Source organism: Prunus persica, chromosome G1 (assembly GCF_000346465.2).
Source record: "Prunus persica cultivar Lovell chromosome G1, Prunus_persica_NCBIv2, whole genome shotgun sequence".
Classification (NCBI taxonomy): Eukaryota; Viridiplantae; Streptophyta; class Magnoliopsida; order Rosales; family Rosaceae; genus Prunus; species Prunus persica.
In genome coordinates this window covers 30683911-30706074 of record NC_034009.1, presented here as the reverse complement: position 1 = coordinate 30706074, position 22164 = coordinate 30683911, and the positions used below count along the sequence as shown (strand labels likewise).

Sequence of the window (22164 nt, the reverse complement as noted above, 5' to 3'; positions counted from 1 at the left end):
CAACCTAGTTGTGAACTGAATTAAAGGTTGTTTCTGTTATACGCTTGCAGTATAAACCTCTTGTACAGTAATATGGGGTTATTCACCCGCGTTCCATATGACAACACATTTATGTTACATCATGTTGCAAATGTACAAGATCCTTGCAAACTTGAGTACGCGTCATACTGCGAACAAATTTCATGCATCGAAGAAGCTGGGTTCATCGGCCAGTAAGCTTAACAACCCAGGCACCCCCAAAGTAAAGACCAAGGAGGGGTGCTGCTAGAAGAACCTGAGTGAGTGGATCGGTTGACGGTGTAACCACAGCAGCTGCCACAACAGCACCAACCACAACATACCTCCAAATTGACAGCATTTGATCTCCTGATACTAGACCAACTTGTCCCAGGAGAAATTGTATAACCGGAACCTGTAGAATAAGATGAAAGGTCATTTGTTAACAAAGTTTTCTGAGATATCCACGTCGACCTATGCACAGTTTTCTGAGAGAGGCATGTTTCTGGCTGAATGATAAATTGCTCACAAATATAAGTGCTGATTAGAATGAAGAAATGTCATCCCTAAAGACAGAATGAACTAAAGAGGAGAGAGTCATAGACTCAATACCTGGAAAGACAAGCCTGTGCTGAACATGAGCACAAGTACAAACTCAAAGTATTGATCAATTGACCACAACGATTCCACAACACCTTCCGCATATGTAACAAAAAAATTCAAGGCTGCTGGTGTCAAAACAAAATAGGAGAAGCTGATACCAGCGTAGAAAAGTACTGATGAGCCCAAAACAATTGGCCCCAGAAATTTTCGCTCTTCTCTTGTTAATCCTGGAAGAACAAAGGCTATAAGCTCATACAGAATGATGGGGCTCCCCAAGAGAAGGCCACAATATCCTGATACCTGCAGTGGACAATCAAAAGAATTGTCTTGTTAATTGATTTACTCCCGAAATAATAAAATGAAAACAGGGGAAACAAAAGAGGAGCAAAACAGATAATGTTATTCTCATTTCCCATTGAGATTATGATGGGAAGTATAAATCATAAAGTTCCTACAACACTCCATTGCACTTCAGCGCTAGCTAGCCAGACAAATTTGCACCCAACCAACAGTGGCTAACTTTCCAAAAACAAAACCTTACATGCGGCAATCATGTTAAATATATCATGGACAGGAGAGATATTCACTCAATCTAACCTTTAAGGTAGTAAAGAAAAACTCGCCAGGAGCTAGCTGCAGGAATTTTACACCTTGGTCTTTAACAGGAGCTTCGAGAAATATTATAAGTTCCTTTGAATATGCAAAGCATCCCAACATAGACACTCCAACTGCTAGAACTGATATAAAAATTCTCTGACGCAGCTCTTCCAGATGATCAAATATACTCATCTCTTTATCGTCCGGGAGGAGCTCTTGACTAGGATATAGAAAATTGTAAACAGCACTTCCATTCTCTTCTTTTGAGCCATCAACCACATCTATATTGTACAGCAAAAGGTGATGTCAACTTCAAACTAAAGACATTAACATCTACTTCCTGTACAAGCAAATTGTTTTAGAAAATGGGCCAAATTATACTATAAGAAGCCATGAGAAAATCAGCTTCTTCGCTGTATTTACTTTTTTTGTTCCCTTATGATTGACTTCATATTTATTCGACAACATCACCACTCAAACTTCACTATAGTATTTACAAAAGCACTTTCTTCCACTCAATTTCCAATTACTCCTTGAATCATGAAACAGCCAATTATGCTAATTAACTGGTATTACAAAGCTCCTGAGCCTGATTTTAAGGCATGTTTTGCTTCTAAATATACTCGAATTCTAAGAGTAGAAAAAGAAAAAAAAAAAAAAAAAAAAAAAAAAAAAAAAAAAAAAAAAAACCCCCTAAAAAAACCCTTAATTATTCTTAAATAGTAAGAAAAACCATGTTTATTTTTTACCTTTTTTCATATATATTGGGTTCTCAAAGTAGCAAGTTAGTGACCATGTTTTTCTGATTTATTTATATAATTTGTTGAATATAAAGCAACTAAACCATAAATTTTGGTTGTTACCAGTAGCAGGCCTATCCTCGACGGCGGAGCCAATCCCAGACCCAGCGCCAAACTCTTGCTGCTTCTCTCTCAAATCGTCATCAACAGCGAAGCAGACTACGTCGTTTCGTAAGCTCTTCCGGCTCCGCAAACCATTGAGCTCCAGTCTTGGCCTCCTCGAATGGTGGACTCGAACAGAACCCAGCTGGTTTCTCATTGGCCCAAGCCGCTGGAAGCAATTGTGGCTGCGACTCCGAATGAAGTTCAAGTTGGAAATGGAAGCACAGCTCGTGCTTCCCATCTCTCCTAGAATACCACTCCAATCCAAGTTCGCTTCTTCTTCTATGTCTTGTTTGTATTAGCTTTCGTTTTATATCAACATCTCAACAACCAATGAATATGAATGACTGGTGCTTCTTTCTTCAGCTCGGCGGACGATATTTTTAGATTTGCAGCCCATGGCGCATTGTAGCAGGATCTTAATAAGTTTTCTATTATGAGCCGATGACGTAGTGTACGAAGTAGAATGGGCTATAGAATGGGCCTATGGTTCACTTGGGCCTCCGGCCTTTGTTTGAGCCTTCGGCCTTTGGTACTACATATGTCGGCAACGCTTTTCCTTCCCGCCCTTTCTCCCATCTCATTTCTTCTCACTCTGAGTTTGCTTTGAGAAATGGCGCGAGAAAATCCTGCAGAGAAAGCCCTAGGTCTGCTCCGAAGCAGACTCTGTGACCCCAATTTTGCCTTCAAAGCTCTCTCTCACTCCGACGACTCAAACTACAGGTCTCCGATCCCTCTCTTTCTTTCGAAGCATACTCTGTCTGTGACCCTAATTTCATCTTCTTCTAGTTTTTTTTTTTTTTTTTAATTTTATAGAAGAATTAAGATTAAGGACTTTTATTTTTATTTTTATTATTGTTGCAGCAAGTTGAAATTCTTAGTTTCAAGTTCCATCACCGAAGCATGTAACAACTCCATTCTGCTTCTCGGTCCCCGTGGTTCGGGAAAAATCGCTGTATGCCCAAATTTTCAACCGCGGCTTTTCTTTTTCAATTTCTATTATAATTGTAATATTCTGTTAATCTTTTTATTTTATTTTATCGACTTCTAGGTGTTGGAGGTTGTGCTCAGTGATTTATTACAAGAATATCCTGATATGATTTCAGTGGTATGCTTATATATTTCACTTTTATACTCTCTATAATATCTTTGAATTTTTCAGTTCTTTTCTGTTTAATGTACATGTAATTTGATTTTCTATGTACATTGTTCTACAGATTAGGTTGAGTGGCCTGTTGCATGGCAGTGACAACTGCGCATTTAAGGTTGATGATCTAGCCTTCTTTTCCAAAGTAATAATGTTCTGGGTGTGGCGGTTTTGTATTAGTGATCGTACTATAAATGGTGATTTTAAACTGTGAAATCATTCAGGATATTCTAGACAATAATGTTATTTTCTTCTTTGTTTAAGATGGTTGTTGGTTATTCAGGAAATTGCTAGACAGCTATGCATGGAGCATCAGTTGGTTTTCTCAAGAATGGTAACGTGCATAATTTTTTCGGAAACTACTTTTGAAGAATTTTACTTCCAACAATTTATGGTTTCTTAATTTTGTGTTGACTTTTGTAGGCATCATTTGATGATAACTCCCAGTTTATGATAGCCATGTTAAGGTGTGTATAAAATTTTCTTGATGTGATTCTTGTCAAATGGTTTAGAAGTTCTGACAGATTTTTTTCTCTGATAATTAGGGAGTGTGGATTAGCACATAAAACAATTATTTTTGTTTTGGATGAGTTTGACTTGTTTGCTCTGGTAAGACCTCATCATCCTGTGCCCACTTGTTTTTTCATTGCTGAAGCCTTGCAGTTTGACATTCATTTTTGTATTTTTGGCCGCTTCATTTGATTAAAAGTGACAGTGGGCGATGTAAAAGCTTTCCTTTACAGGGCTAGTTTCTCAGAACTTTTATGCCTAGAAGTGCATCATCATGGTTGAAACTACTGAAGATGTGTGAAAAGCTATTAATGAACAAGTTTTGAAGATTCTGGTAGTCTTGTTGAAAACATTGTGTAGTTAACAGTTAGAAAAGCCTGGCACTGCAGAAACAGCAATACGAAAAGATGGAAATTTTAGATAACTTGTAAATCTCATTTAGGGTTGGAAAGTTACACTAGAAATTGCAGGTTAAGACGTGTCTGACTTACAAGCTAAACATATACATCTAAGGCGTAATAAGTGTATGACTTAATGAGGATCTTCTGGGACACCTACCAAAATATGTTATGATTCTAGCCTGATGTAAATTTTGACCCACGTTGCATCAATGCATACATTCATGATGTACAAATGCATTTTTAAGTCTAGACCATGCAAAAGAATTGAATTCGGGCTGTCATTATAGAATAAAAAGTAAAACACACTGACTGTGATGTTGTTCTTAATTTATGGTTCTTTATAGGGAAAACAGAAGTTACTTTATAGTTTGCTTGATGCAATGCAGTCAGTAACATCTCAAGCTGTCGTCATTGGTGTGAGCTGCCGACTGGTATGTTGCTTTTTAATTTCTGTGATCTTTAGCTATAAATGATAAAATTCTAAATGAGATGTGGAATGGTAGCCTTAGTCTGATTAATTGTTAATAAACTTGGACTCAGACCAACTAGTGATGAAAATGCTAATGTTAGTAGGAATATGGACTTTGTCATGCAGGATGCTGATATGCTTTTGGACAAAAGAGTAAGATCTCGTTTTTCACATAGAAAGCTTTTGTTTCTTCCTCCTGCTAACGAAGACATACAGCGGTAAAATTGCTAACTACTGCTCAGGTGTTTTTATTGTTTCTGCCCCAAATGTTGGCACTTCCAGTGTAGTAATTGCTTTTAATTTTCTTAATGTCCAAATGAGGAAGATTGTTGGAGCACATTTTATCATTGCCAACAGACTCAAGCTTTCCTCCAGACTATGCTGTTGCCTTCAACGCAAAACTTCAAGTATCCTTTCCTGACTATGTTTTTTGATGAGATAATATGGAAATATTGTCATTTAGAAATATGTATTTCATTTTAAAGTATTCTAGCAGATAAGATCGTTGAGATTGTAAAGTCCTTGACATTTTTGCAGAATATATTGGCAGATGAGAGATTTAAAGAGATTATTAGTACATATCTGAATTTTGATTCAACTGTCAAACATTTGTTGAGATATCTGTAAGTTGTACTTCTTGAATCTGAAAGAATTGAATGAAGGTCTTGCTTTTAATATCCATCATTCATCATATACTAAACATACTGGTCATGGACCATGACACTAGATTCCGTGCTGTTTCTTATATGGATTTGGAGTCTGGAATGCTGTCACTAGAAAACTTCAAAGCTGCACTTTCAAATATCCAGAGGCATCCAAAGTTGGAATGCATAAAAGGTCAGAGAATTTATATCTTGCTTCGTTGGACTTCATTATCTGCATTCTTTTCCTCCCATAGTTTTTGCCTGCCGAAAACTTGTGTATCTAACAATGACACGCAAAACAAAGCAATGATCTCTGGTTCCTGTCTTCTTCTTCTTCTTCTTCTCTCTTTTTCTTTTTCTTTTTCTTTTTCTTCTTCTTATGAAAATCAATGATTTCAAGCAGATTGCTCCATATTGGAACTTTACATTCTGGTATGCATGAAGAGGTTGGAAGTTAAAGAGCAGAACTCATACAATTTCAATTCTGTAATGAAAGGTGAATGTCTGATTCTTATTTTTCTAAGTGCTATCGTTAAGTTTTTGCTTACATGTTTGGCATATGTTGCAGAGTACAAAAGCATACATGATTCGGTCAAGACATCTGACTATTTTGCAAGAAATGTTTGCTTACGGGTATGCTAGCTCCTTGCTAAAATTGTTTTTATAAAAAATCTTAGTGTGTTGTTCCAGTTTTAGCACAATACTTTCATTTCTCACTTCTGCAGGCATTTGAACACCTTCTACAACGTGAACTGATTGGCTTTACAGACAATAGAGGACAAAACCACTCTATTGAGTTTTCTCCTGTGAAGCTTTTAGTCTCATTCCACGAACTGCACCAGGGCCTGAAATCATATGGTTCTTGTCCCGTAAGTTACTACTACTAGAAAATTTTGAGTTGTTGTCTGGATGTGCTTGCAACTTAGTAATTTAATAAGAAAAACTATCGTGTTAAATCCGGTTAGACTTCAACTTATCAAAGCTCCTTTTTTCGTTTGTAGCTTCAAAACTCGGACATATGCATGTTAGATGATATGTCATCATCCCTTGATCTTAATGATGAAAATAATTTTTTTCTTCTGTAAATGAACTTAAGTTTTTGAAATACTTAACAAACCTAAACTCTTTTTTTCTCTTTTCAATATGTTTGAATTAATCTTATACCAGCCACTTGGGTTTCATGAGCTCTGAAAGTGATTGGGAGGCATCATTTTGTTTGTGTTGACAGGCCATTCTTCAACAATTAATGGATCGTCAAAAATAGTGGCTGAAGAGACGGGATTGATGGCTGGTTAGCTGCTTCGTGTGTATGATAATTGGACATGTGATTTCTAGAATTTGTTTCATTAGTGATTCATTGTAGCTATCAATTTTTAATGATGAAATTTTTTTTTGTTAATGCTATAAATAAATTAATACAGTCCACACATGTTTCACAAAAATCCACCATGTTTTGGTGGTATAGATTTAAGAGCATTTACCCTCATTTTACCCTAAAACCTAGATAGAATAGAAGTGGTGGTCTTGTGACAATAACGTTCAAATTCGGATTACGAATCACAAGTCCAACGTTTTGGGTTTGAGTTTGGGCTCGGGTCTGGAATATAGAGGCAACAGCCACGGCTGCTTCCACTCTCTGCCTCTCAAAACCCAGAACCCCGAACCCATCTCTGAGCTTCCACTATTTACTAAACCCCTCTGCACTCAATGACCCTCCGCGCCAGAGCTTCAAAAGATTTACCTGCCTCTGCCTCACACCCCCTTGCTCTCAAGGTACGCCTTCTCTTTCCCCTCTCTGGTTCCTTCCACAACTGCCCTTCAACTACTTCACTAGCCAAGCCACCAAAACTCTCTCTGAGATTCATTTCCGATACCTTATTTTTGACACCATTGAAGGAAAGCCCTTAGCTTTTTGCAACACCGAGTAGGTCTCTGATCATTTTCAAGCGGTTATTTATTGAGCCTGAGTTGTTTGTACGAGTCCTTGTTGAGATTAGGACCAGACCCAGAATTGCTTTAGGTTTTTCCCATGGGTAAGGAAGGGGAAATGCAACAAGCACCATTTTCATTACCTTTCCCTTCCAGGCAGAAAATGATTACACCCAATAGCTGTCTCTGTCTGTATCTGTCTCTGCTGGTACAACATTTACTCTGGTTTGTTGGTCTGCATGCATCTCTTTGGCTGCCGCATGTGTGTGCCCGGTAATTGAAAGCAATTCTGTCAAAGATAATTTACTCGATCAGTTCGCAGTTTGAAACATCCAAAACAGTGGGAGTAATTATTGTTGCTTTTGTTCTTTTTAATGAGGCTTTATGTTTTTCATGGGTCAGAAATTAGAACTTCACCTTATTCTATTTTTTTTCTTTTTACCATTGTTAAATGAAATGATTTATTTCACAACAACTCTCTTTCAACAAATGTGCATATTTGGGTTTTGAAAGATTACCCCCAAAACCCCAAAACTTCTTCTCTCTTTTTAAGTAGAATTGATAGTCGAATTATAAGGGGGTTTCTCACATACCCTACTAAGATTCTCTTTTTTTAAGTAGAAGCGATAGTCGAATTATAAGGGGGTTTCTCACATACCCTACTAAGGTGCTATGTGGTTCGAACTTGAGATCACTAATCTGCAAATCAATACATTTTTTTACTGGTCTAAACTACGTTGGCAATTCCTTTATTATTGGAAGACGATACTTTAAAGGCAGTGTAAGTTTTGTTGTTGTTTAGTAGGAATTATGACAGAGTCGTTCTCTATTCCAAAAGTAAATGGAAAGTACAAACATTTGCAACGATGGTGATTAGTAATTAACTAACCACGTAATGTTGAAAAGTAGAGTGGAAAAAATCCTATTTGAAATCGTTCACTCCAATGCATGTATAATGAGACCAAAGGAAAATGCTTGCATTATCAACATGGAAATCACCGGTGGGGCTTAGATTTACTAATTGGTTGAGCAGAAAATCGAAGGTAGAGAAATGCTGCATGTCTCATTATGTCTCATTATATATGTTTATTCTAATACCCTTTCATTTTCATGGACACACATAATCCTCCCTAGGCTTTGCTTTCTTGTTCCCTTCTATAGAAAAGCATTCCCAACCTCATATCCCTCTCTCTCTCTCTCTCTCTCTCTCTCTCTCTCTCTCTCTCTCGGGTAACTTATAACAATGCTGTCATCGTTACAAGTCAAACTGAACCAATATATTTTGTGGGTTTTGTTTGCTTGGGCATAAAGAAACAAACCAATTTCTTGACTGCGTAAATAGACCCAAGAATCAACTTCTGGAGGCAAAGAAAACTACTGCTTGTCTTGTGGTAGTTTACTGTATTACAGCATTACAGCAACAGCATCTTACTTTTTAATATTTATCCATTTTCATTAACAAAAAAACAAAGGTAACTTTCAAAAATAAGAATCAAACCAAACCAATCTCTCTCCTGAGAAGGAAGGAAGACGCGGGTTCTCTAGCACACATGCAGTCAAAGTCCCAGCCTATTGGTCGCCTAATGTCCTTTTAGAGAAAGTTTGGAATGAAACATTTGTTTTTATTGATCATACTGCAAGCACACGCTGCTGTCATGCCATAAAACCACCACATCCAGCCTACTTTGTAATTTCATTTCACTCTACCAACATATGACAGGAAAAAAAAAACATATATAGATGTGACAAAATAATACTTACCCTTTTGTCTTCTTTGTCAATCGATCATAACTATGTTAGCACAACTCCAATTTGGAGCTCCAAAACTCACTCACTTTCAATGGACACAAGGCAATCTTTGATATATACAACTCCTATAACAAGGTTCCCTCATTTTGTCCCTTAACTTTTTTAACTTATTTTTCGACAGCTCCGTCGTTTTGAAACTATTTAAACATCTCATTCCCCATTTCTCAGTTTCAACCTTTCTGCCCAACTAAAAGGAAAATAGAAATGGCCACCTTCTCATATCTGGCCTACTTTCCTGTAAGGTGCTCTTCCAATAGGGATAGCTACGACCCGAATAAGCAAAAGCTGAATAACATCAAGATTAATGGAACTTCTACCAAGTCCACAACCAAGCAGGTTGAGGCCGGAGTGACAACCACTTTCACTTCTGTTGCTTCTGTTACTGCAAATGGCTACATGACTGAACAGAAAGTTCGACAGAACATCCCGACAACGAAGCAGTCTGTCGATCATTTTCGGCAAGGGATCGCCGTTGAAGGGGGCGTGGGGTACAGACAGAGGGTTGTTATTAGGTCCTATGAGGTCGGTCCTGATAAAACTGCAACATTGGAGAGCATCCTCAATCTTCTTCAGGTGATAAATTAAACCAACTTTCAAGTCTGGTTTCATATTTTTCAGAATTAGCTAGAATTACATAGCTTTTGGTACGCAGGAAACAGCTTTGAATCATGTGTGGATGTCTGGACTCCTCAGTGATGGATTTGGAGCAACCCATGGAATGATGAAGAATGATCTTATTTGGGTTGTCTCCAGAATGCAAGTTCAAGTTGATCAGTATGCAATCTGGTAACTCCAACTAACCATCAAATTTATGAAAAAAACTGAAGCAATACTGAAGTTGATCTCTATTAATTTGCTACCAACTTTATAGCATGGAACTAATTTGAAGTAAAATATGCAGGGGAGAGGTACTGGAAATTGACACTTGGGTAAGAGCATCAGGGAAGAATGGTATGAAGCGTGACTGGTTAATCCGAAGCCAAGCCACAGGCCAAGTTTTTGCTCGGGCAACCAGGTATCAAATAATTTCTTCAAACGTGCCATCACTTCCATGTCCTTTACCTTATGATTGATTATATCTCAGTCTCATCATTGATATTATGCTTGTCCAAAACATGGAACAGCACCTGGGTGATGATGAACCGGAAAACAAGGCGCCTCTCGAAAATGCCAGAAGAGGTGAGGGCTGAGATTGCACCTTGGTTTATAGGGAAACAGGCCATTGCAGATGATGTCCCTGAGAAAATTGTCAAGTTGGACAACAAGGCTATGTATGTGAACAGCGACTTGAAGGTAAAAATCTCATGTCCAAATCACTCCAACATACCAAGCACATCCATATGTACAGTTAAAAGAATTTAAGCATATGCTGAATATGCTATTTTCTTATTAATTTGTGTAGCCCAAGAGAAGTGATTTGGACATGAACCACCATGTCAACAATGTGAAGTATGTTAGATGGATGCTTGAGGTAAATATAACCAATATCAGCCTCATCAAGTTTTTTTTTTTTTTTTTTTTCCATTATTAATTAATTTAGGTTCATCTCTGATTTCGACAGACCGTTCCGGACCATATTTTGGAGTCCCACCAACTGTCTGACATCATACTAGAATACAGAAGGGAATGTGGGAGTTCAGATATAGTTCAATCACTTTGTGATCCAGATGAAGAAGGAATGCTTATAGAGGGACTGAAACAACAAGAGAATCATGACATGAATTTAATGAATGGGTTTTCTTTGGCAGCTGGAATTCTTGAGGGTGGTGGGTTCCTAGGGTTTGAGAAGCCACCATTGAGGTATACACATCTCCTCCAAATCAATGGAGATACTAAAAATGAAGAGATAGTTAGAGGACGAACTACATGGAAGAAAAAATCACCCCCCACTCCATTTTCTTCTATGTAGCAAATATTGTATAAAACAAAGGGGTTTAGAAGCTTGTCCAATCTTTGAACATCATTGACTCGTCCTCTGCCTAAAGGGATTTAGGGTTTGAATGGTAAAAAGGCGTGCTATGGGTACGCTCTAAACCCCAAAGGATCTTTCTTTGTTTTGGTTCTGCTAGCTTCATGGGAAGCTGACTGAAGATCCTAATAAACGAGCCAGAGGTGTAAATATAAAGTACCCAGCAAAGGGTAACAGAAGAACACAAGAAGCATCGTGGATTCTACAGAGTGAAATAAGTGTAATGAGTGGAGATGATGAATGTGAAAAATGAACATTAGCTTAGCTTCATAGGTAAAGGGACCAAACAGGGAATTATTAAAATGAGTCGTTTGATATGGATCTGTATAGCCATTGTTGTCATATTATTTGATAAAAGTGAATAGTAATTCCATCATTGAAATGGTAGAACGAAAGCTTCCATTGTCATTTGGTACATTATTACATATATGAAATCTTTTACTGACAATTTTATAAGTTATAACCCATAAAATAAAAAACCTACAACATTACAACATAAAGGAATTGGTAGTTCAAAATGGCTCATCCTCAGACTCGGAAAAAACCTGCCAGTAATAGTGGCAAACCAGTAATTTCCGAGCCTTAAAGTATCTGCAACAGCCTGGCTAGCAAGAAAGAATAAATATTTTCTACTCAAGGAACTGTGATCCGCTAATCTAAAAGAGAATCAGGATGTACAATTAATAAAGGGTGATAAATATTTACAACATGGATCGATAACCTTGAGACCAGGGGCAAGGAAGCAATCAAAGAATGATGTACCACAATAGTAAAATCATCGCCTCTTTCTCCCTAAACTTCGATGCAGTTGCCACGACCAAACAATCAAAAATAATACAAGGGCCACTCCAGCAGACATCCAAAACGTTACCATCCATAGTGGCATTGGTTTAGGATACAATCCTGAGCAAAATTAATAATAAGAAGAAAAAGATGAGGTACTTACTGTGAGCAAAATTAAACCAAAGTGGCATTGGTTTAGGAAGCAAAATTAATAAGAAGAAAAAGATGAGGTACTTATTGTGACTAAAACCAAGTATGTACCACGAAAAAAGACAACATACCATGTCCAAACTTTATGCAAATCAGAAGTTCAATAATGCAAATAGCTACGGAAAGCCAACAAAATGCCCCAACCTTCTTCACTGGTGTTCTGCAAATACAGCAATCAAACCAAAGGGTAAGCAGTCAACTACATGTCACTGCAAATAAATTTCCATTGAAATACAGGCATGTGTGTGTGTGTGTGTGTGTGCGTGAGAGAGAGAGAGAGAGAGAGAGAGAGAGTACCGATCTTGAAGGTATGAATTGTACTCGCGAATTGTTGGAATTGCAATTAGCCACCACAAGATCAACCTATACACAATCAAGGGGTTCCGCGGCGGAATCCATAGACAGAACTTAAGAAAGAATGTATTGAGCTCTACAGTCATGAATACAATGCAAAGAGTGAGGACTTGAATGAAACGCCATGGACCAAGCAAGGGATGCCACTCATCTTTGTCCCACTGAGCTGGTGTAAATTGTCCCAGTGTTCGTTTGACCTGAAACCATAAAGATCGCATCTCCCAAATCACAACTTGTGAATAAAAACGCCCAGAACACCAAGAAGGATAATATCCTTCTACAGAAAGGACAGGAATCATATAAGTTCCTGCTTACCTCATAAAGACAATTAAGTGGTTGTTACTCCACAATATTACAGTAAACAATTCCCACTATTTTATTAAAACTATTTATTGTGATTGCAGTATCTAAAAAAGAGGGAACATGTTACCAACTGCATAAATTGCAACAGAGACACTTACTATTTACTTTCAATTTATTACAAGTTAAAAAGTGAAATTTTTCCTTAAGCCAATTGGCAAAAAAGAGTGCATTCGTGGTCAACCAAAATGTGTAATTGAATTTCAAAACTTACTTTTCCAATAATATTAGGCTGTCGACTTAGACCAACCCACTTGTATGTTTTTCCATCAAAGTATCTAACTGTATGCATTCCTGCCCAGATACCTGCCAAGAACAACAAACAGAACTAATCACAGGAGGCCACAACAATTATTTGTAGATATTAACTTGCACACAAAACTGTTATAACTAATAACAGTAACTACAGACTATATTGTTACACTCATGGTGGCAAATCATGAATACAAATACAAGATCCCATCATGCAAATGTTTGCATAATAAGCAGCTTGTGCTCTTAAAGTTCTTAACAAATTCAAAAAGAAAAGGAGAATACGATAACCTCCGTCTCTAATTGGAATATGCGATCAAGTTATAGAAATAAAATCCAAAGGAGTTCCAGCCCAGCAATTCAACTTGTTGAATCCCAAGAACAGTCTGGATTGTCAGCAAAAGTTTTTGGAAGGCAATTAATGATACCAAAAAGATAAAGCAATTCAACTTGTTGAATCCCAAGGACAGTCTGAGTTGTCAGCAAAAGTTTTTGGAAGGACAATAATGATACCAAAAAGATAAATAAAAATAAATGACAAATAAAATGGGACAGACAAACGAACTCCTATGCCAAGATATTATGCTATAACTTAGCAAGAGAAGGCCAAAATTGATATTGTAAGAGAGCTCTCACCAAACCAGTTGCAGATCAAAATGTCAAGAATAATACTGTCCCACCAGCATTCATTGAAATTTGGCAACATGTGGCGGAAGGTAAGCTGAACATGCCAAACAAGCTTTATATTATACTCAAGGCAACCACTTAAGCATACATAAAATTAGGTATAAAGTCAAGCAACTAACCTCCATCAACTCAAATCCAATGGAAAGCACCCACAGAAGGGGCTGATTACGGATCAGTATAGCCTTTCCCCACCACCCAACTATATGAGCTACAACAAATTCATCAAAAAGTGTTTCCTAGGGAGAGAGGAGAAACAAATATCAGAAGACTGTAACGTGTGATACTCTACTGATGTAGATTCAGAGCATAACATTACATCAGAAACAATAAAAATAGATAGTGTGAAAGAAGAAATCATACATAAACATTCTTAAACCTGCTTTTAGGATTTTCAGGCAAATATATGCGACAATCAGCACCATAAGATCTTTCTGGAAGTTCTGTATGAAATCAAGAAATAAAAACAAAAAATGAATACCTTGATTATACTATTTGAGTATAAAAAGTTTCGCAAATCTAAGCTTAACAAATTTCATGATAAAATTTCCCTAATCAGCTAAATGCCAAATTAAACATTTGGAAAAAGGAATTGCATTACCCACACCCAGATCAGACAGGACACTTATCAGCTATATTTTAATATTAAAAAATTTCAAAAAAAAATGAATTGCATTACCAACACCAAGATCAGGATGGAGAAACTTCATAAACTGCCGAGCATCATCGCGCTTCTGTTAAGTGAGAAACTAAACATTAGCTATCACAAGAATTTAGATATTAGAACAATTCATAACATAGAGTTCAAAAGAAAAGTTTCCTAGAGAATAAAATTAGTCTTTTAGAGGAAAGAAAAAAAATAGCAGCAGTGGAGAAACTTGAATTTGTTAAAAGGAGCAAAATAACAAAACATATAGGCAGAGCAAATGAACTTCCAGCAAAAAGAACAAACATAAATACGTGTATACACAGACACGCAGAAGATTCACAAAAATAATATTAAAAGAAGAAAAAAGAAGAGAAAAAAACCGACCTGGAAAAGCAAAAATGTGAGAGCAACAAGGTAAACAACAGCCATTCCATGAACCAAGCGCCAAATTGCAGGATGTGGTCTGATAAGAACCCTGCATGAAATATAATAGAGCATAAAGCTAACAATCTCACACCAGTATTACTGTAGTGTAAATGCTAGAAGCAAAAGTAGTACTTGCATATGAGAAAAACGAGGAAGAAAAGGTAAAGATATCTAGTCACCAAGAAAAACAAGACATCTGGGTTTCCCACAATCCCCCAAAATCTTTCCCCTAAAGATGTTCCAATCTACCATGTATCAGTGGACTCCCAAGTTCAAGTGACAAAAGGAACTAAAACTAATAGTAATAGTTATATTCACTGACTAGAGAAAAATGTCAATATCCCATTCCAATTATTAAAGTGTTGAACCACTAATATAAAGATTACAGCATACTGACAAGAGTCCAAAAAAGAGATGAAAACAAAATTCACAACTAACTCAATCCTCACTTACGTAGATGGGGCTTGCAGCAAGCAATAAGCAAGAAAAACTGCAATCATTGCCCATACACCCCTGCGGGAAAGGGTAGGCATGGTGATTAACGAATTCCAAAAAACAAATAAGAGTATACTGTCATACTAATCACCAAATTTAAAAACGAAGAGCAAACCTTTTTACAGATGTAACAAGATCTCCAGATGCACTGCTTTCTGGATCTAGGGCTCCACTTACCCAACTGGAAGGAAATTCAAACAAACAACAAGACATGGCAGTAATTGGTTATCTCTTAATACTTCAAGATTTTTTTTAAACACAAACATAGATCACCACTGTGTCAACACTGCAGTAGTAGAGTATAAGCTCATCTAAGGCATGCTACCCCTTTTTCGGGTTCAAAGGAGACCTAAGGTCTGAGAGGTGAGGGTAAATGCTCTACCACTGGAGGCTACAAGCCTCCACATAGGGGTAAGGCATGTTCATTTTTAACAGTTGCTACAGTCATCTGTTGTGCATAACAGAAAATTCACCAAATAACTAGAAAAATTTATTGTTAAACCTGAAAATGAGATTACAAAAACATAAAATATCCCATTTGCATTTGAAAAATAAATCCTGTAAGCCTAATAGAAGGAACTAACAGCATAATTGCATCACATAAGTCATTGAACTGACACTCTGATATGGCTAATGCAACCACACAAACATGATATCTAACAATTCAACTGCCTTTGTAGTTTATACAACAACTGAAAGAAGTCGAGAATTGAAAGCCATGGGAATATGGTGTGACATTCACAAAAACCATCTGATGCCAATGGCTTGGCAGGGAGCCTAAAATCAATGGTAAGCCAACTATTGATAGGGAGGATCTACTTAGTGGAAGGAGCACTCACATAAGAAAACATGCGCCAATAAGTAACATTGAAATGGTCCGAGGCCTGTATGCCCATGCAGTCCATGGATCTAGCTCATCACCGGCATTTGACTGACTTGTGTCCCCATTTTCTTGAACATAATTATCCTTTCTCCTCACTCTCCTATGACCATTAGGCTCCATCGGCCTCCAGTACAAGGACGATATTTGCTCGCTACAGATAATAAAACAAAAGATCAGGTAAGGTTATTGTTTTGGCAAGATCATCCCCGATTTTCCACCTTATATTAATTACAAATTAAAGAAACAGAAAGAAAATGAGACCACTGAAATGTAATAGGGAAAATAACAGTGTGTCAAAAGCATGTCAAAGGTAGACACAAATATATCCAATAGTGCGGCATATAATTCTCGTGATTATAAATACCAAATAATGAGTCAGTTTTCTTAAGCCTGCCAGAAAAATCTAAGACCAGGATGGAGAAAACTTAGCATAAGGTTAAAGCATGGAAAAGAAGTCCATTGCATGCAGTTAACTTAACAAAACCTCATTTTCCTATCACGTCTCTAAAATATTGTTCTTATAAGAAAGAACCCAATATTGATGCTGAAAATACATAATCAAATCAGAAAAACTAAGTGATACAAATTGCAAAAGTTCAAATATATTGTTAACAGGAAATGATTTGCATCATAAAATGAAAGACAATCAGCAAACTACTAAAAGCCAACTAACATTATAAGAACACCAACAAAAGCTTTTCATAATGTTACCAAAAAGTATATCATTCATTACCAACTCATAATATGTATGCATGAACTAGTTCCATGATCATCAAGTTTACAAGTTTTCTTTAAAAAGGTAGTATCATGTGGAATCTGCATCCTCACAAATATGGTCCTCACATAAGATGACCGCCATTGATGTAACATAAGTTTACAAGATAAAAAAATTTAGCGGTGGTTAATGAAAATCTGAAAAGCAAAGACCAATACAGAAAGTTATAATATCCCATTTCATAACGGCCCCATTCCAGATAATTTTATTCCTTGCAATGCTTTCAATGTTACAAAGCACATATTCGATTCCCACAAAACGAAACCACTGAGTCCTACATGTTTGAGACATAGATTTCATAAAGAAATGGAAAATCTAGTCAGCCACAATTTGATGCATCTTGCCCTACATAAAGGTACAGTCCCTACAGGTTGTCCTATGTGTTGTCCTACAGGTTATAAACATCCAACACCATCATCCTGTATAAAGTAACTATCTCCTTCCACATAAAATTTTTACTATCTCATTGGAAATTCAGAAAGTAATGTACACAGTGGAAACCTTGAAAAATCAAAATATACAATAATCCCTAATGACCAACCATCCGTAGCCTGATTTGCTCATAGTCAAAGGGTATCTGAGTTATGTAAGCAAGCATCTGTTTTGCTCTAATAATTCAAACTAAAACAAGCCCATTAAAAATTATTTCCCACACTTAACCTGTATGTGCTTAGGGTCCAAGACTCTTAAACCTAATCCCTGTACTCAAAATTCTTAACCTAATTTTGTTCCCCAAGTAAACAAAAGAAGCTTCTACATATCATAGAACAGAAACGCATTCATAATTATGCACACTGTGAAAGGAATTAACAGTATACTATAACCAATGAAAAGACTAAACTCAATACTTAACCAAAACCCATACCACCAATACCAAACATAAAATCTAATCAGGTATATACCAGCACACATGTATACAAAATCAAATTTAGCTGCGGACAACAGTAACCAAAAGTTCCCATCAAGAAATTTCAAAGTTAAGGCTTTAACATCTATAAAAACACACGCTGATCATGAGCTCACCAAGCAGTAAACACACTCAGTAAGCCAAATGTAAAAAAACAAATAACATGAATACATTTCTATAGTAAAAGTAAATCGGATATCAGTGCTTGAAATCGAGAGCCCCCATACAAGTGCAAGAAGTCATATAATTCGAAGTTAAAATCATTGCATGTTGGAAATAATCAAAGATTGTGTCAGATTTTGAAACAAAAGCAAAAATCTGAAAATTGGCGTCTTTTTAAATTTTGTTTTCTAAAAGAAACAAAAATTCGTAATTTTGAATGAATGGAATGAAATGAAACGAATCACAAACAAAAACCAATATGCCGAGCGGGATAAGATTTATATATATACATAAATGAAAACAACACAGAAACAGTATATATACAATGATATATAAATACCCAAGTACGTATCTCAGTATACGTATATATGCGTGCTAGTGTATGTATATAGAGTATACAGATATAAATGGGTACCGTATGACTGAAAGACTGAAAAGAGAGAGAAAGGTTGGTAAAAATAAAAAGGCATGTATTTGAGGGAGAGATACTTACGTAGAAAAAAAGGAGAGATAGCCGTACGAATGGAGGACGAGAAGATCGTGGCCGTCGGATCAGAGCTTTTGGAAATTTGCACAAACAGGTGGTGCGTGCGTGAGAGAGAGTGTTTAATTATAACAAGAAGAAGAAGAAGAAGATAAATGAGACACCTAGAGAGAAAAAGGTTTTGTATTAATCAATCTACGAAATGAAATGAATAGGCTTTTGCAGTGGCAGAGAGAAAAGTGTGAGAGAAAAGGATGAGTCTATCTCAGTCTCTCTCTCTCTTTTCTCACACAGATAGTTTTTTCTCTGCAACAACGGCGAAAAGGCGAAGGATGATGATGGGAGAAAACCCAAAAAAGAAAATTAGAAAAACCAACTTAGACTCCTTATAAACATATTTTTTATTTATTTATAATATTTCCATTTTACACAGAGAGCGAGAGAGAGAGAGAGAGAGAGAGAGAGAGAGAGAGAGAGCGTGTGTGTATAGTGGTACGACGGTCAAAGAGAGATTTGAAGATGTGTCAGCAGAAAAAGGATGAGATTTGAAGATGTTTTTTTTTTTTTTTTTTTGGTTTTCTCAGATGCGGTTGGGTTGAGAGGCTGGAGAGCTTGAGAGGTACAAATAAATAGGAAAATTAAATGAAAAAGGATGGGACTTTTATACCGGAATTGACCCTGGGGATCTTCTTTAATTGCGGTATATTATCATTGATGATTCATTGATTCCCTTTCTCCCTACTTTTCTTTCATAATGCTTCTTTTTTTAATGTGACTTTATTTCATGATATTTTATGTTTTTATTTTAGAGGCTAATTTGACATTTCAGAAACTGTTGTCAACTAATATATTAAAAATAAGAAAATGCGATATATATATATATATATCAGTCAGTTTTATGTTATCTGTTATTTTGTTAGTGGTTCGTAACGGTGAGGGTTAAGACTTTAATGTTTAAATTTCTTCACTTCGTTGAACCAATTTTAATCCCAAACTCATTTTCCTCCTCTCACCACTTGAAATTAGACTAAGCTCTAACAGCATTTGATTGTCTTTTATTCCCTATTTTTGGGGTATAAGGTACGAATGCTTTTCTAATAAATAAATAGATATGAAAATCATGACTTGCAAATGAGAACATTTATTTTGACATGTGAATTCAACTAATGATTTATGAAACAGGGTGGTAGGGGGATTCGTATATTGTGAATGGAAACATTTATGACATTGGTGGTTGTGTATAATCTCAGTATTTGACTGCTTCGGATTAAAAAGAAAAAAGGAAGGAAAGAAACTTGGATTGCAAATTTGACCAAAACAAATGATAAGACGAAGAGCACTCAATTTGCACTCATTGCCATTGAACCAGAGCGCACAGCACACACGGGTTGCCTTTTGGATTTGTTTATTAATCGCTCATGTGATCAAAAGGGCAGGGCATGATGACTTTTACAAGAGGGTCATCGATGGCAAGCAGACACAACAGTTATGACTCATGAGCTAACAATGAAGAAAAAGAAGAAGAAGAAAGGGACAGACATTTGTGTTGAAATATCAAATCCAACCCAACCCAAAAGGAAAGGGGGAAAAGAAAAAGAAAAAACACAAGAGACAAGGCCATGGACAACAATTCCAAGACGTAATTTCCAAATCCATAATGTGTTATGCAGAAAGCTGCATTATTAAGACTTTAAAGTTGGTACTTCCGTTGGTACAGTACCAGCTGAGAGGAAGAGCAAGCTGACTGCTTTTTCTTTTTCTTTTTCTTTTTCTTTTTTCTGACATGCTGAAATAATTCGTCAACTCAACTAGTGTCACCTGATGCAGGTTTCAATTAATTCATTGACTAATTAATCAATCAATTAGTTAATTAAATTGAAATCAATGAGAGACAACAGAAAATTAATTAAATAAGTAGTAAAGGACATGATGATGTTAATAATAAGGTACAGCTGAGTGCGGGTTGGAACAGGGTGCAGTGAGAGTGAGGGGCAGTGGTCCGTGTCCGTTGGTTTAATGATGATGATGATCATCCGTGCGTGTAGGGTTGGGACTTTTTCCCTACCTCACAGAATAAATGAAAGGGTGGATTGGGGGGAGATGATGGGGTTGGGGGGGGGGGGAGAATAAAATAAATATTTTGAATGAGAAACAAAAATTGATCAAACGCAGGCAGGCAGGCAGGCAGGCAGGCTAGAATAATCCAGCTGGGCTACTCTACTGGGTTTGGGAATATTGCTTTGAGTTGTTCCACATCAAATATGAAAAATACTACACTCCACTCCACTCTTCACCAATCATTTTCAATAGAGGGCTCCACTTGTCACTTGACCCCAACCCAACTCAACCCAACCCTTTCCTTCTCTTTGTTGTACACGCCTGCATCATCGTACATATATTTTGATCAAAAAGAAAAAAGAGGAAGGGTTATCATTACATTCACTCAAGTGCGTCCGAACAACTGATGCTGGTATTTGCTATAATTCATAATGCACTTGAACAATTGATGTTAGCACTTATGTTAATCCATAAATAAATTACAGACAAATCTATGTGACTAGGAACCCAATATGTTTAATGAGATTGATTGAAGGATATTGTATTGTAAATGTGTGGTGAATTGGACTGACAAGCTTCACCCCACATGCCCCATGGGATAAAATAAAAAGTGTGTAAGTAGACAAGAGTTGAGAGAGAGACCCCAGTTTGTTTGTTTTGTATTTCCAGAGTTTTGGGTTTCTTTCTTTGTTAATTAATGTCACGGGATTCACAAACCTGCGATGTGCGATCAGACTAAAGTGGCCCAAAGTTGTGCTCCCCTTGCACATAATTCATTATCCACATACACTTGCACTTACTTTTTGAATTTTGATTTCTAATTTTAGAAACATTAAAAAAAAAACTGTAGAAAAACAGGGATATGAGAGGGCCAAACCAGACCAAAAGACTAAAGGCTCAAAAGGGGGTCCGCCGACCTTACTTTGGTCAATTTCAGTTCACTAGAAGCTCCAACAAGCACACAGCGTGACGACGAATGCGCATCCTCACATGGTTTGGACTCGGGGGAGCTTTCATTTGGGCAAAAAAAGAAGCAGTCATTTTCAGCTTATTTTATTACTTACTATTTGCTCTTGTTTTGTTAATGTGACCACAAACACAAAGTTTTCATTTTGCTTAGGAGGAGAAGCAGCAGCATCATGGACAATTGGACATGAAAGGGGCAAGACCTTCCCAGCCTGTCCCATACTCGTATCATATGCTTCAGATTCCATAAGTTTCCACATTATTTACCTAATCAATAAGCCTACCCCGACAGCCATATCGATGTCGCCTTTCGAGGAAGTGGTTGTTTTTCTTTTTCTTTGAAAAAAAGAAAGAAAAATAAATTGGAATTTCTTTGCAAATGATGGCTTCATTTGCTTGTGGCTTGGATTTAACCCAATTATAAAACTGAAGGAAGGAAAGGAAGGCGGTCTTGTTTTTGTTGGGTCAAAGATTGCTGTGCCTGTGAGATGCAGAGGCGTTATTTAATTGAAACTTGAAAGGGATTGTGGTCCCTTTTCCCTTGGAAAAGAAAATAAATTTTGTTTTAATAAGAGAAAATCAAAGACCCAGCAGCGGTTTTATCTCCCATATTTTTTAAGTTTGAGTCACATGCAACAAGTCTACTTGTCTCGTCATGGGCAATCGAATTGCCAGTGCTACCACATGCAATGCAAATATGTACTGCGTCTGCGTGTGTGGTTCTCTATTTTTCTTTTTA

General features: G+C 36.8%; 4 protein-coding genes across 6 annotated transcripts; 2 read left to right on the top strand and 2 right to left on the bottom strand.

The window, feature by feature from the left end:
* Nucleotides 12-2454, bottom strand: LOC109949857 (sec-independent protein translocase protein TATC, chloroplastic). Its single transcript, XM_020566653.1, has 4 exons — nt 2061-2454; nt 1198-1478; nt 610-900; nt 12-412 (listed from the first exon to the last, which is right to left on the bottom strand). The coding sequence occupies exons 1-4, from the start codon at nt 2338-2340 to the stop codon at nt 203-205; spliced, it is 1062 nt and encodes a 353-aa protein (XP_020422242.1). The 5' UTR covers nt 2341-2454; the 3' UTR covers nt 12-202.
* LOC18792667 (origin of replication complex subunit 4) lies at nt 2559-6734 on the top strand. 2 transcript variants are annotated; one of them, XM_020566641.1, is made up of 16 exons: nt 2559-2822; nt 2964-3054; nt 3151-3207; nt 3317-3364; nt 3530-3580; nt 3670-3713; nt 3792-3855; nt 4544-4588; nt 4753-4844; nt 4952-5033; nt 5164-5249; nt 5354-5463; nt 5674-5766; nt 5839-5903; nt 5996-6139; nt 6499-6734. In XM_020566641.1, the coding sequence occupies exons 1-16, from the start codon at nt 2713-2715 to the stop codon at nt 6532-6534; spliced, it is 1218 nt and encodes a 405-aa protein (XP_020422230.1). In that variant the 5' UTR covers nt 2559-2712; the 3' UTR covers nt 6535-6734. The 2 variants fall into 2 exon arrangements, with proteins under 2 accessions (XP_020422230.1, XP_020422222.1); XM_020566633.1 differs by having other exon boundaries at nt 4502-4588.
* LOC18788933 (palmitoyl-acyl carrier protein thioesterase, chloroplastic) lies at nt 8943-11247 on the top strand. Its single transcript, XM_020554516.1, has 6 exons — nt 8943-9581; nt 9661-9794; nt 9910-10023; nt 10133-10301; nt 10411-10479; nt 10570-11247. The coding sequence occupies exons 1-6, from the start codon at nt 9213-9215 to the stop codon at nt 10915-10917; spliced, it is 1203 nt and encodes a 400-aa protein (XP_020410105.1). The 5' UTR covers nt 8943-9212; the 3' UTR covers nt 10918-11247.
* On the bottom strand, nt 11361-19262 carry LOC18791823 (CDP-diacylglycerol--serine O-phosphatidyltransferase 1). 2 transcript variants are annotated; one of them, XM_007222379.2, is made up of 13 exons: nt 18411-19262; nt 16030-16224; nt 15306-15371; nt 15149-15208; nt 14654-14744; nt 14300-14354; nt 13984-14063; nt 13743-13859; nt 13573-13657; nt 12899-12990; nt 12268-12521; nt 12042-12130; nt 11361-11880 (listed from the first exon to the last, which is right to left on the bottom strand). In XM_007222379.2, exons 2-13 carry the CDS (start codon nt 16191-16193, stop codon nt 11753-11755), a joined length of 1281 nt encoding a protein of 426 aa, XP_007222441.1. In that variant the 5' UTR covers nt 16194-16224; nt 18411-19262; the 3' UTR covers nt 11361-11752. The 2 variants fall into 2 exon arrangements, with proteins under 2 accessions (XP_007222441.1, XP_020410104.1); XM_020554515.1 differs by lacking the exon at nt 18411-19262 and having other exon boundaries at nt 16030-18106.

Excerpts from the sequence above, each read along its gene's own strand:
- LOC109949857 (XM_020566653.1), bottom strand. The coding sequence starts at position 2,340 with ATGGGAAGCACGAGCTGTGCTTCCATTTCCAACTTGAACTTCATTCGG. Across the intron at positions 901-1,197 it reads TTTTCTTTACTACCTTAAAG|GTATCAGGATATTGTGGCCT; the intron begins GTTAGATTGAGT and ends TGTCCACTGCAG. Across the intron at positions 413-609 it reads GCACAGGCTTGTCTTTCCAG|GTTCCGGTTATACAATTTCT; the intron begins GTATTGAGTCTA and ends CTTATTCTACAG.
- LOC18792667 (XM_020566633.1), top strand. The coding sequence starts at position 2,713 with ATGGCGCGAGAAAATCCTGCAGAGAAAGCCCTAGGTCTGCTCCGAAGC. Across the intron at positions 3,208-3,316 it reads ATCCTGATATGATTTCAGTG|ATTAGGTTGAGTGGCCTGTT; the intron begins GTATGCTTATAT and ends ATTGTTCTACAG. Across the intron at positions 3,856-4,501 it reads AGTTTGACTTGTTTGCTCTG|GGAAAACAGAAGTTACTTTA; the intron begins GTAAGACCTCAT and ends GGTTCTTTATAG.
- LOC18788933 (XM_020554516.1), top strand. The coding sequence starts at position 9,213 with ATGGCCACCTTCTCATATCTGGCCTACTTTCCTGTAAGGTGCTCTTCC. Across the intron at positions 9,795-9,909 it reads GTTGATCAGTATGCAATCTG|GGGAGAGGTACTGGAAATTG; the intron begins GTAACTCCAACT and ends TAAAATATGCAG. Across the intron at positions 10,302-10,410 it reads ATGTGAACAGCGACTTGAAG|CCCAAGAGAAGTGATTTGGA; the intron begins GTAAAAATCTCA and ends TAATTTGTGTAG.
- LOC18791823 (XM_007222379.2), bottom strand. The coding sequence starts at position 16,193 with ATGGAGCCTAATGGTCATAGGAGAGTGAGGAGAAAGGATAATTATGTT. Across the intron at positions 14,745-15,148 it reads TTGCTGCAAGCCCCATCTAC|GGTTCTTATCAGACCACATC; the intron begins GTAAGTGAGGAT and ends TATTTCATGCAG. Across the intron at positions 14,064-14,299 it reads CCATCCTGATCTTGGTGTTG|AACTTCCAGAAAGATCTTAT; the intron begins GTAATGCAATTC and ends GATTTCATACAG.